The sequence below is a fragment of the Thunnus maccoyii genome, chromosome 3 (genome assembly GCF_910596095.1).
Source record: "Thunnus maccoyii chromosome 3, fThuMac1.1, whole genome shotgun sequence".
In the NCBI taxonomy this organism is placed as follows: Eukaryota; Metazoa; Chordata; class Actinopteri; order Scombriformes; family Scombridae; genus Thunnus; species Thunnus maccoyii.
In genome coordinates, this window is record NC_056535.1 from 8,850,966 (window position 1) to 8,863,589 (window position 12,624).

General features: G+C 40.4%; 1 protein-coding gene across 4 annotated transcripts in view; it reads left to right on the plus strand.

The window, feature by feature from the left end:
• Positions 1-4,877, plus strand: part of cdh4 (cadherin 4, type 1, R-cadherin (retinal)) — a 211,068-nt gene extending 206,191 nt beyond the window's left edge. For all 4 annotated transcript variants that reach the window (XM_042406117.1, XM_042406118.1, XM_042406119.1 and 1 more), the window contains 2 exons: positions 2,182-2,346; positions 2,953-4,877. In XM_042406117.1, the coding sequence (XP_042262051.1) occupies positions 2,182-2,346; positions 2,953-3,159 (372 nt within the window). In that variant the 3' untranslated portion in view covers positions 3,160-4,877. The remainder of the gene's footprint in view (positions 1-2,181; positions 2,347-2,952) is intronic.
• Positions 4,878-12,624: the final 7,747 nt, after the last annotated feature.

The following is a 12,624-nucleotide window of genomic DNA, read 5'->3' on the forward strand; positions in this document are numbered from 1 at the left end:
ACTCTAACCTTGAAAGGGACCCTGGCAGCGGACTCTAACCCTGCCTTTTTTACAGTGCACACAGGGGACTCCAACCCCAAACCAACCTTATGACTCCACTATTTCAACAACCAACAATGCATAGTCAAACCCACCAATTTAGAATTTAAAAGCAACAAACAAATGCAATTTCCACATAATCAGATCAACAGTTGCCAATACAAGTCCCCATAAAAGTGGTTCTTTCAACTTACTGCCGTCCCGTTTCTCGAAAGGAAGACGTCAGGCGTCCCGAAAAAAACCCTTTCTTACTGGGCGTCGAGGTTCCTCAGTCTCCTAGGACTGTCCCGATCGTGGAGTCCGTCAGTCTTACGAGAAAAGGTCGGCAGGTTAGCATCCCGGACGAGCCCCCAAATGTAATGGGAAATTGCTGATCACTCAATAAACACACAAGAGAGCATTGTCAGGTTATGAAATAGTGTAATCAAATAATACAATCAGAAGTATAATGCATCATAGTTCTGGAGACAAAGATACGTACCACCTAGCTATCTTTTCTTTGTCTGAAAGGTTGGCACTTAACCAGTCCCTTAAATACTACTTGTACAGAATTTATGACATCTGCTTACTAACCTTACAGGTCAGCAACCAACCCTCAGATAGAAACATAGGTCAGAAGTTCAGCTAACCTAGGAACAGTCTTTCTTTACGACCATATATGACAGTACATAAGCATGCACCAAGTAGCATCACAAAATAACATCCCTGCTATATTAAATTAAGGACAAACCACACTATCCTCTAAAGCTTATCAGTTTTACACATAAACATCTACATAACTACAGTTTATCTTATCACTGGCTCAGGTAAGGGTACAACAGAATAGACTTAACTGTTAAACACACAACTGCCTCATCTTACACAGCAAAGAACTAAGTTTAGAATATATATAGCACAGAGGAATTTAGAACATGTGTGAAACACTAACTAACACTAAACTGAACTTAAACACTGTCTGAAACATGTATGATATATTGAAGAAATACATCAAATGATAACCTGTGATTCAGTTTTCTTTTACAGGCTGAATATGCTGCTTAGCTTGAATTCCACATATAGTTGACTGTGCAGCTCTTTCCATATGATGAGCTTTTTTCTGCCCAAAAACATTTTATATAAGTTAAACGCCTACTGCACACCACCTCCTCTTATCTAATATTATTTTCTAAAAAAACACAAACCTTTAACACTGATAAGCTCTAGCATGTTTGATTAATTTATTATATTATTAATTATGCTATTATTGATACTCGCTATTTGCAAACACTCACACACACCAAATGAGTTAAAAAAAACACACACACACACACACACATACGCTGGTATCAGATGGCTGCAGTGTGTATAGGGATGTTTTCAATCTTAAGTACCTCTGTGAGGATTTATTAGGTGCAATTATTTATCAGCTGCAGCAAAGCAGTAAAAAGAACTCATCGACCAGCTCTGTTTACAACATACAGTGTAGTCATTTGTACTAACAAATCAGACTCAGATTAGACTCACTGAAATCAGCAATGAATACAAATAAAACGGCAAGCCCAAAGTACAGTCAGAAAAATTAGTACATAGATATCAGCAAATTGAGAGCATCTGTGAGTGTTTGTGTGTCTCTGTGAGAAAGAGTGAGTATTGATGAGTCAGAGGTTGCAGGAGCTCTGCATGCTCTAAGAGTGATGTGAATGAAGCGTGAGGCTCTCAGGTGTTCATAAAATTGAGTGTTGGTTGTTCACTTATGAATTTAATGATAACTCATAGTAATTATTGTCAGAAATGTTCAGTCAAACTACAGCTGCTATTTAAATGTAAACATGTTCTTACATCCTTGTTTTTAACATCAGAACACTGTGAATTGTGGGAATTTTCTTGAGCAAAGTCTGCAGCACTGTCAACTGTCAAAGTCTGTTAGAAAGCCCTGTAGCACAGATTTCACAGCAGGTCGCTCCTGAGCCCTCGCAGACTTAACAGGAACGCACATCAAAGTCCGTGAGACTGTGATGGCGCACACTGGGTCCTGATCCGAGAATATATCCCAACTTGGAAACTGTGCTCCATTCCAAACACAATGTATATTTAGGGAATTGCTAGATTAGAAAAAAGGTTCAAACTGATTCTCATTTTTTTCTCTCCACGGCTTTCATCCAGGACTACGACCTGAGCCAGCTGCAGCAGCCTGAGTCTCTGGACCACATCATCAATAAGCCGGCAGGGGTGCGCAGGGTGGACGAGAGGCCTGTGATCGCTGAGTCACAGTATCCCGTCAGACCCAGTCTGCCCCACCCTGGAGACATCGGAGATTTCATTAATGATGTAGGTTTGAATGGATGTAAATATTTTGTTGTTGTTTCTCTAACTGTTTCTATTTAAAAGCTAGGCAGTCTAGCAGTGGTTCACACAGTGTTATTGTTACCTCATTGATGTGACTCATGCAAAAGCTTTACACAACATGAATTTTGCGAGCTGAAAATTTCCTGTGTTTTTGGAACAACAATACCCAGAATGGATTATCTTTAAATATGTCAAGGAAAAAAGGCAGAATTTCACTCTTTTTTCCCAGAATTGTATTCCTGACAGCAGGAGCACTAGTAGAAATGTTTGGCCCCCTGTAAACCGCTCAATGTCTGGCACCGAGACAGTATTCAGGCCATGATGGAACATTAAAACACTCAATAAAAAACTCGTGAAAATCTTTCATGCGGTTGAGCAGGGTGAGACAGGTTTTGTTGCAGGTGCACCCTGAACCCATTACAGTACAATCATCACCTCTATTATATGGCCGGTGGACAACAATGCCTTCATCCATGTTTATAAGGCTATGTTTACATAACGGGGTAACCACACAGAACAGGACAGACTGTCACTGAGAGTCCTGGTTGAAGATTTCATCGTCGATCTTTCATGTCTTTGTGTCTCCAGGGTCTGAGGGCAGCAGACAACGACCCCACAGCTCCTCCCTACGACTCCCTGCTGGTGTTCGACTACGAGGGCAGCGGTTCAACTGCCGGCTCCGTCAGCTCGCTCAACTCCACCAGCTCAGGGGACCAGGACTACGACTACCTCAACGACTGGGGCCCTCGCTTCAAGAAGCTGGCTGACCTCTACGGAGGAGGGGACGATGACTGAGAGCGGCGCTGGGGGGGGGCTGGGCAGGGCTGTGGCAGGGGTCGGGAGAGGCGGGATCGGTTGGATGGATGCCCCTCAAAACCATGGGCAGGGGCCACGAACATGACGCAGGCTCCACGGTAGACATGTGAGGAATGGACCCTTACATGGGCTGCGTTAGTTTGCTCACAGCGACCGAGCCCGCAAACATGAATTCTGCTGCAACGCAACTGTATTCTGGCTTTATATTTTTTAGTGGCGAGTTTGTAGTGTGATGTTTTATTTTTATTTTTGTTGTTCTCTCACCGTGCTGGACCCGGAGCTCTCTGGGGACGAATCAAGGCGGTCGTGAGAGACACGAGTAGTGAATTTGTGCTTTGATTGATTGTTAAAACAATACCATCTCTTGCTTTAGTCTCACACTGAAGAGAATGTTTTTTGGGAAGATGCTCTCGGACTCTCTCTTTCACTCTGTCAACTTGAATTTCCTTAGAACAGAAGCACTGTCATTTTATAAAGTGCCTTTTGTGGTGTGTTTTTGTATCAGACTCCTGCTATCTCAGGATCGGTTGCCATTCGTGCAGTACAGTGGAGGCACGTTCTCTCGCCGCCTCCCCTGCACTCCTCAAACCAGCCCTGCCTGTCACTCTCCTCTCCCCTTCACAGTGGTGCAGATGAACCCCAGCAGCCAGTCCCAGGAGGGAAGGACACAACCAGGGCAGACTATCAGATATCATAACCCAATGAAATACGGCCTGAAAGAAGCCAATAAGAGTTTTAAGTGAGGACAAACCTCTTCTCCAAGGACCTGCTCAGTTTGACTTACACAAGCATCACCTGTCGACACAACTGCAGTGACACGCTGACATTGTGTGAGACCATTTTTATACATGTGGGGGTTTTCTAATTTAGTGGAGAATGCCTGCCTTTCCTCTGTGGACTCATGAATTTAGGAGCCTATATGTTGAGACGCTTGCCTGCCCTGTATGGTTTTGTGTTGCTTTCTCCACAATGTAAAGCTTATGTAGGCATGATCTGATCAGTCAGACAGTGTAAGAAAGTGGAACTTGAAATGACTTGGAACGAAAACCTCTGACAAGTACCGAAAGATTTTTTTGTCGCCTTGAACATTCCCGTTTTTTATAGGCCAACAAAAGTATTAAAGGTGCATGATTTTTTTTTCCAAAATGTTTTACTCAAAGCACTTGTTACTATGTGGTGAGAATGTGAAAGTAGTCAGCAGAAACTATATGAATATACTCTGTATAAAGACACTGAGAAAATAAAAATACTGTAAGATACCTATTTTTGAAGTATTGATGACATAAAAGTTGCTGCTCTCTTTCTCTAGCTCTTCACTGGGCTTAGGGGATTTTTGGCCCGTTCATTTTTAATATGTAGATATTTTCTTTTTCTTCTGTTGAAGCATATGATTCCATTTTTTAAGATGCCTGCTTACACATTCTTTGTTTCGGTTTTGCTCTTTTATTTTCATTTTGCAGATTGTTTTTTAAAAACGCTTTGTTATACTCCTTTTATATATAAAACACAGCCTTCCCCTTTCACTCTGTATTGTCTCTGACAGTGTTGCTCCCGCTGGCCTCTGGCCTTGGGACAGTGGAAGGTTCATTAGCCATGCCTGCTGATAGTTGTTCTATTATTAAGTGTACTGGAATTCTTTTATTCATTCATCTAGATACTGGATGTGTGCTTTAGAAAATAAAGACATGTTTTGAAAAGGTGCCATCTTTTTTGGAATATTGCTTACATGCATCATCTTCAGGTGTATGCTGTGTGAAGAGGCCTGGTTGGTTCAACAGTGGTAATTTAACAATGTCATTCAAAGCTTCAAATGATAATGGGCCACAGTGATCCTGTTTTGAGAGTTATTATTTATTACAGCTTTATCTTGAGTTGGCCACTGTTAAAGCCGCTACATGTAGGATTTAAATATTTCTGACTTTGGCGCCCCCCAGTGGTAGTACCAAATAAAGTACTATGGCAGACAGCATTGCATTCCACTACCCCCACCCACATGTACTAACCAGGAAATACTGATGATGAATGGGATGAAAGCAATGCAGAGACAGCATCGGTTTTCACATGGATTGTCTTATTTGTCATAATAATAATAATAACAATAATAATAATAATAATAATAATAATAATAATAATAATAATAATAATAATAATAATAATAATAAATTAAGATGCTATAATCATATAAAAATTCTATACATGGTGGCTTTAAATCCACTGCCTTTCCACCATTATGTGTTCATGAAATGATTAGTTTGTATAGTTGCAAATTCACTGGCTGCATCTTCTTTATTTTTAACTGTAGAATGTATGTATTTTAATTGTTAGAAAGAGTCACTAAGTGGAGCAGACTCCCTTTGGAATTACGCAGTTAATCTTTGACCCTATTGTTCGGAACTGGCTTCATTTTTTAATAAAACACTCGCTATTCGTCCTTTTATTGCATCTCTGAGAGCAGTGTATGGGGTCAAGAACTATATTTGTGTCCATTCCTGTGATTTCAATTAGTCAGCTGAAGCGCCAAAAAACCCACTGGGGACTTAAAGGGATTTAATCCTCTCCGGCTGTGTGTCTATCAATTAGCCACACCATTAATCCCCACGGCGTAATCTCATTAGATAGAGCGCCTTTAATGAGACACCCAGAGAGAGAGCAGAGAGGCAGGCAGTAAGAGAGAGGGAGAAAAATGAGGTGGTGGCAAGATGCAGGTAGGCCGTGTGGAGAAGTGATTAGTAGGATGGAAGAGAGGGTCAGCAGAGGGAGGGACGATTCAAGTACAGCAGGGACAATGCATAACATTTAGAAAATGGTTTGAAACAAAAGGTTAGATATGAGGAAGTGAAACAAGAGTGCAGTTAATCTTGTATTGTGCATTATGGCCATAAATTAGAGGAGTGGGCAACAGAAAGATTTAGGTAGAGATGAGCAGAGCTGATTGAGCATACTGGACTAGATAACCTTTGGTACAATAATGAATTTGTCTACAGACTTGGCAGGATAGTGGACCCATGTTAATAAGAGATTCATCAGTGGTGGGCTCTACTGCTCTGGAATGATAATCAAGTTGGTAAAAAAGTCATCTTGGCCATTGCTAGTTGCCAGATAAGGAGATTAACTTCATGGAAGGTTTCTTTGATGGGCTTATCTGAGGTTCACTTGGTTTCCCTGTGGCAGATAGGCAAAGTGAAAGAAGAAAGTAAAGTGAAGTTCTCCCCTTGATAAATGGCGTACATAGACTGAGAGCTTTGTTGCTGGCTTGCAGCCAGTGCGTTGTGTGTTGTAAATAAAGTTCTCCTCTTCAAACATGTCCAAGCCTGGCTCTTTTCACTCACTTTCCATATAGCTAGTTTGTCTCTTGGGCTGATGCTGGGAATGGTCCAAATCTGAAAAACACCACCGGATGTTGGTTCTGATGCCAACTGTTCACAGTTTAGTGTTGATGTTGCTATTCAGCAAAGGTACCGCCCAGCACGGGCTGGCTCTGCTGCCTGCTTTTCTGCTGACACCACTCTGGGCTTCCTGCTATTTTAGGACTCAGTCTAAAATGAGATCAAAGCAGCAGAATAAATTTGATGTTCCCGCTACATGTGGGGGAGAGAATATCTCCTTGTTAACGACCAGCCATTCATGATATGGATGACTGGTCCAGCTAATACCAACATTAGGAAATTATTTTCAGTAAGGTTCTGAAACACTATATCTACACAATCAAACAGCATTTGCAGAGATCATTTAGTTTTTTTGTTAGAGAGTAACTAATTAAGAAACGGAAATAAACATAGAAATGCTAAGATAAATCTTAACTTATTCAGAGTTGAGGAGTAAGTACATTTATTTAAGTACTAAAGTCCAATTTTTAAGTAGTTATACCTTGAGTATATCAATTTTGTGCTTATTTATATCTCTACACTACATTTCAGATGGAAATATTGTTCTTTTTACTCCACTACATTTATTTGAAAACTATAATGACTATCTCACTAATTACATTTTTACATGTTAGACATATGATAAGATGAAATGAGATGAGATAATAGGATGCAATCATATATATTAAACTACCTAAAAATATTGAGTTGTACTGGTACAGTGGCTGTAGTGTAGTAGCACCGCTGGATTCTTAAACTGGCAAATCAGGCAACAGCAGGCACCTCCAGGGACTACGAAAGCCCCAGTTCACTATGTGTGAATTACTGGATGGATAGATGCTTTTCACAGCAGACATTTTGACATTTGAAAGCAGAAAAAGCAAAAGCTGGAATTAATGACATTAATGATGGCTGCATTCCATTTAAGTGAGCCAGTTTCAGGGCTCTGGTATTGTACATGCTCATTCACTAACATGACTTACTGAGATGCTTAATGTAATTGAGCCATCATTAGTCTTTATATTTACTTACAGCTGTCAAAATGTCTACTGTTGGCACAAAATGTTTTGTTCCCATTCAGGTTTCCCCAGATGATGTATCCTAATGTTTTTGGTGATCACCTGACTTTTCCTATAGCGCCACCATGAGGTTGATTTCTATGATACAAACATTCATGTTCCACTCAGGATAAAATGTAATAACTTTGGTGATCCTTTGACTTCTTTCATCAGGTCAGATTTTGAATTTGTTCATTACAAAAATCCTGCAAAACAAACAAAATTTATGGAGATACAATACTAAATAATTGCAGTACCACTTTAATTGTAAAACTTTTATCAGCTTGGACTTGTAATCAAGCATTTCCATATTGTGATATTATGTAAACTAGTAAGTTACAGTATGTAAAGGATCTGAATACTTTGTACCACTGACTAATGAACCTAATGAACCTAAGAGCTTTGAACAATGAATGTTCACACAACAGCCCAAATACTCTTATCATATTCAGGAACACCTAACCTGATGTGCCAGATGGTTTCATGTGATCTCGTGATGTTGTGATTTCGCAAATCCAGCTGCCTCGTAAGGTAAAGGAACACTTATATAATGAAAAATGCATCTTGGGATTGCCCTTTTGTTATTTGTTGACAGTCATCCTCAACTCAAGTACCTGAAACCTGTGCTCCTGATGCTGAGCAGCCCTGTAGAGACTGACTTCTCTGTGTGATTACATGCTAGAGTGCAGTGGGAAATCCAAGCTGCATCCTCGAGCAGAGCGGCTGCTCTAATCAACTGGATATAATTCTTCACCTCCGCCACAGGTTAAGTGCCTTCCCCGGGACACTGGCTACATCTCTAAATGGTAGGAGATGATTCCTTTGAAGCCAAGTCTGTCTCTGGTGTCCTTTAGGGTACAATCAAGCATCCATTCCCATCTGCCCCTCCATTTCCCTCTGTCAGCATCACTTCAGGAAGACAGACCAGCGCTCACAATGAATAATAGATGTATAGCACAGTCATTAGTATAAATAAATAATTGAACACCACACGTGTGTAACAGCATTAGTCTTGTAAATGTTATGATGATATTACAGTAACATGATGGGGAGGAACGACAACCTATCTGGTCATGTGCGTAATGTAAGCTGATTAGTCACAGCTTGATGACTTTGTTGTTATAGGCTATGTGTGTGTCATATATCAACTCTATATTCATAAACTCATACAGCATAATATACACATGTTTCATGGTGATTCCTCATTAAAGACGTAACACTTTTAATAATTCATGTCTTTGTGAATCTTAAAGTGATTCAAGGTGAGGAGAATTTCTTGACCTAAAGACTCAGGGTCTTTTATATTCCTTTTCATGCCTTTTCTGATTCAGAATTTGCAGATATTTCATTTAAAGTGATATATTTTTTGGCAGAATTTGACAATTTCTAGCATGATAGTGGTGCTCTATGGCAACGTTGGTCAGTCGGTCCATCGCTTTGGTCCAGACTGAAATATCTCAACAATTTATGGATTGCTATCAAATCAAATCATGTACAGACACTCATAGTGGCAAAAAGATGAACTGTACGTACTCTTGGAGACTGTTCCACCTAGTGCCACCATGATGTTGACATTTTTGGTTTTCATCATATTGGATGGGTTGCCATGAAATTTGGTATAGGATTCAATGATTAATTTAAAATTAAGGTTTAAAAAAATATAAATAAAATAAAGAAAGAAATATAAAGAATATAGTGTGCAAGGTTGAATTGGTACAGGTAATTGAAAGCTGTAGCAGCATACATGAACATTTGTTTTTTCATTTATATATATAAACACAGGAGAGAAAACAATTTAGATCATTTATCATTTATACTACAGGAATTAAGTGGAACTACAATTCCAGGAGGGCAATCCCAGAAGCATGTGGCAAGGTCTGAGAACTATGACAGATTACAGACAGTATCAATGGGCGGGTCCTCAAACTATGTGCTGACCAACTAGCACCGGTATTTACAATGATATTCAACCTGTCCCTGGCTCAGTCTGTCATACCCACATGCTTCAAGAAGTTCACCATCATTCCTGTGCCCAAGAAAACAAGAACAGCCTGCCTGAATGACTACCACCCAGTGGCACTCACCTCTGTAGTGATGATGAAGTGCTTTGAATGGCTGGCCAAAGATTACATCTGCTCCTCACTATCCAGCACACTGGACCCACTACAGTTTGCCTACCGTCCCAACTGATCAACAGAAGACGCCATAGCATACATCCCTCCACACCACCCTATCTCACCTGGACAAGAAAGGGAGCTATGTGAGATCGCTGTTCATTGACTACAGTTCAGCGTTTAACACCATAGTTCCCTCCAGGCTCATCATCAAGCTCAAGGACCTTAGATTAAACACCTCACTGTGCATGTGGATCCTTGACTTCCTGACGGGTAGGTGGACTCACCTCTTCTACCCTCATCCTTATCACTCAAGCATCCCTGGGCTGTGTTCTGAGCCCCCTGCTGTACTCACTCAAGGGTGATTTAGATTGGTCTAAGTCATTGGTTTTCAAAGTGGAGTCTGGAGAGTAATGTTAGATAACTAACATGTAATAAATGTACCTCGTGTTTGGAGTGCATGGAGAAATTAAAACTCACCTGGAAGAAAACATGAATGCTTTTAATCCTATTGAGAACAAGGGGTAGTGGTGCACTTCAGCCTCTTGTGGACACAGGAGAGAAAACAATTTAGATCAGACTTAGAAAATAGATCTCCAGATTTTTTTTTATCTCACTTGCCTTTCAGGACTTCCATATAGGCCTGATCACAGATAACATGGAAAGGCAAGTAGAGAATCTGACCCGCTGGTGTCAGGACAACAACGTACTTCTAAATGTCAGCAAGACTAAGGAGCTGATAGTGGACTTTGGGAAGAATCAGGGAAGGAACTACACCCCCTTTAATATCAATGGGTCCTTGGTAGAGAGGGTAGACAGCTTCAAGTAACTTGGTGGCCTGACCTGGGGGCTGCATACTGACTCAGTGGTGAGAAAGGCAAGGCAGAGACTGTTTCACCTTAGACGCTTGAAGAAATTCCGGAAATCCCCTCAAATACTGAAGAATTTCTACTCTTGCACCATCAAGAGCGTCCTGATGGGGAACATCACTGACCAGTATGGCTAAGAGTACCTTTTCATCATCATATATCATATATCATATATTGATTGATTGATTGATTGATTGATTGATTGATTGGTTGATTGGTTGATTGATTGATTGTATAACATTGGTGCCATCATCAGGTCAAAATTTCATTTTGATCAATACTTTGGTTTACATCTAACAACATTCAGTTTCAGCTTTACTTAGTGTTTGCTAATTAGCAAATGTTAGCATATTTGTAAACTAAACTAACATGGTGGCCATGGTACTGTTAACATTGAACCTGCTAAACATCAGCATGTTAACACTAGTTGTGCCTAAATACAGCCTCACAGAGCTGCTAGCATAGCTGTAGACTCTTCTAGTTTTGTTTTTTTTTTTTTTTAGTGTCAAAGTGTAATATCTCCTGACATTACACTGGGTTTGCATTAGCTGAGCAAGTTATTAAAGTGTGCAGACTCTTGAGGATCATAATCAGATCAAGAAAGAAAGAAAAAGGAGAAAGTGCTCCAATCTGAGAACCAGATAAAAGCTCAGTGGGTTTAAATGCAGAAAGTCAGTCTGACTTTCACATCAACCTATGTCATGTAGAAAAAGGTGGAGTCTGGCACCTCAGCATGTTTGTTCCTCTGTCTGTCCAAGTGTGTGTTCAAGTGCATGTCACATATTTCTCTGTGTGAACCACAGGTGTGTACACTCAACACATTTTGGTGCCTGTCCTGCCTCATATAGGAGATGACTTTGTAAAACGAGATGTTCTTCTCCTGTGGGCTGACTCTGCCTGCTGCTTGGCCTGATTCAGCTCCATTAAAGAGGCCAACAGGCTATTAACCCCTGCGTCAATACCTCACAGGTTCAGCTGCGCTTACAAACCCAATTCAGCAGCGGTCATAAACACTGGCCTTATTATAGTATCTCCGGGCCAAAGCAGACTGCCCCGGTCAACCCCATAACAAAAGAGTCCTAAAGTCAGCATTAACCTGGGTGGAACAGGGTCAGGGACGCACAGGAAATGGACTTGTGAGGAGGTGTAAACTAATGAACTGTTGTTGCATGTTATATTTCAGGGTTTGATTCCTCAAGAGAGGCTGAAAATCATTCTCTTTCATTTCAGGATGAAAATGGTTATAGGCTACTGGATTAGTGGATCTTAATGGATGATAAAGTGCAGTGACTGAATCACAGTGTGCCACATCAGTTCATCCAAATCACATTCTCATGTCCCTCCTAGGAGAGAGTTTTATTCATAAGCTCAGAGCTTAATCAACAATATGCAAGGAGGCATTGAAAGGGATCAAATTAATTAACTGACTTTTAGTGTTGCATTTGTCTCACAGCATGAATACGGTGGGATTACAAATGGAATTTTGAATTCATTGGTTTGCAAAGTAATGTCAATGAAAAAAATATCACAACCTTCTTATTCATCTAGCTATAGGGGTCTTACCTTCATAAAGAATTTCATAACCTTCTATTTCATGTAGGTAATGGGGGCTGGGAGAGCTTTTATCTGCCTCTAACCATCATTAAAACTGAGCCCTTCAGTGAGCGTAAACAAGCAAAGAATTTTAGACTGAAGACTTATCATAAAAGCACGAGAGGAACACCCTGCTGAGATGCACTATCAGAGCAGTCAAAACCCATCTTGGATTCAGACAAAAGCACCCATAGCTAAGTACAGAAGTACAGACGAGCAGTCGAACATTCACAAGCATGAGTGTGCCTGCACACACACACACACAAATAAACTTGCTTTAGATATGGTTTATTATATAATCTTGCCCTAGGGTGAAAGCAAAAATGACAACACCGTATGTAACAAATTAATAACAGCCCCTTTAATAAATGTTATGGAAGGAAACACTGATGTTACTTCTCTCTTCTTCCCTCTGGCAAGCTCTGGGTGTTTACCCAACACCCTC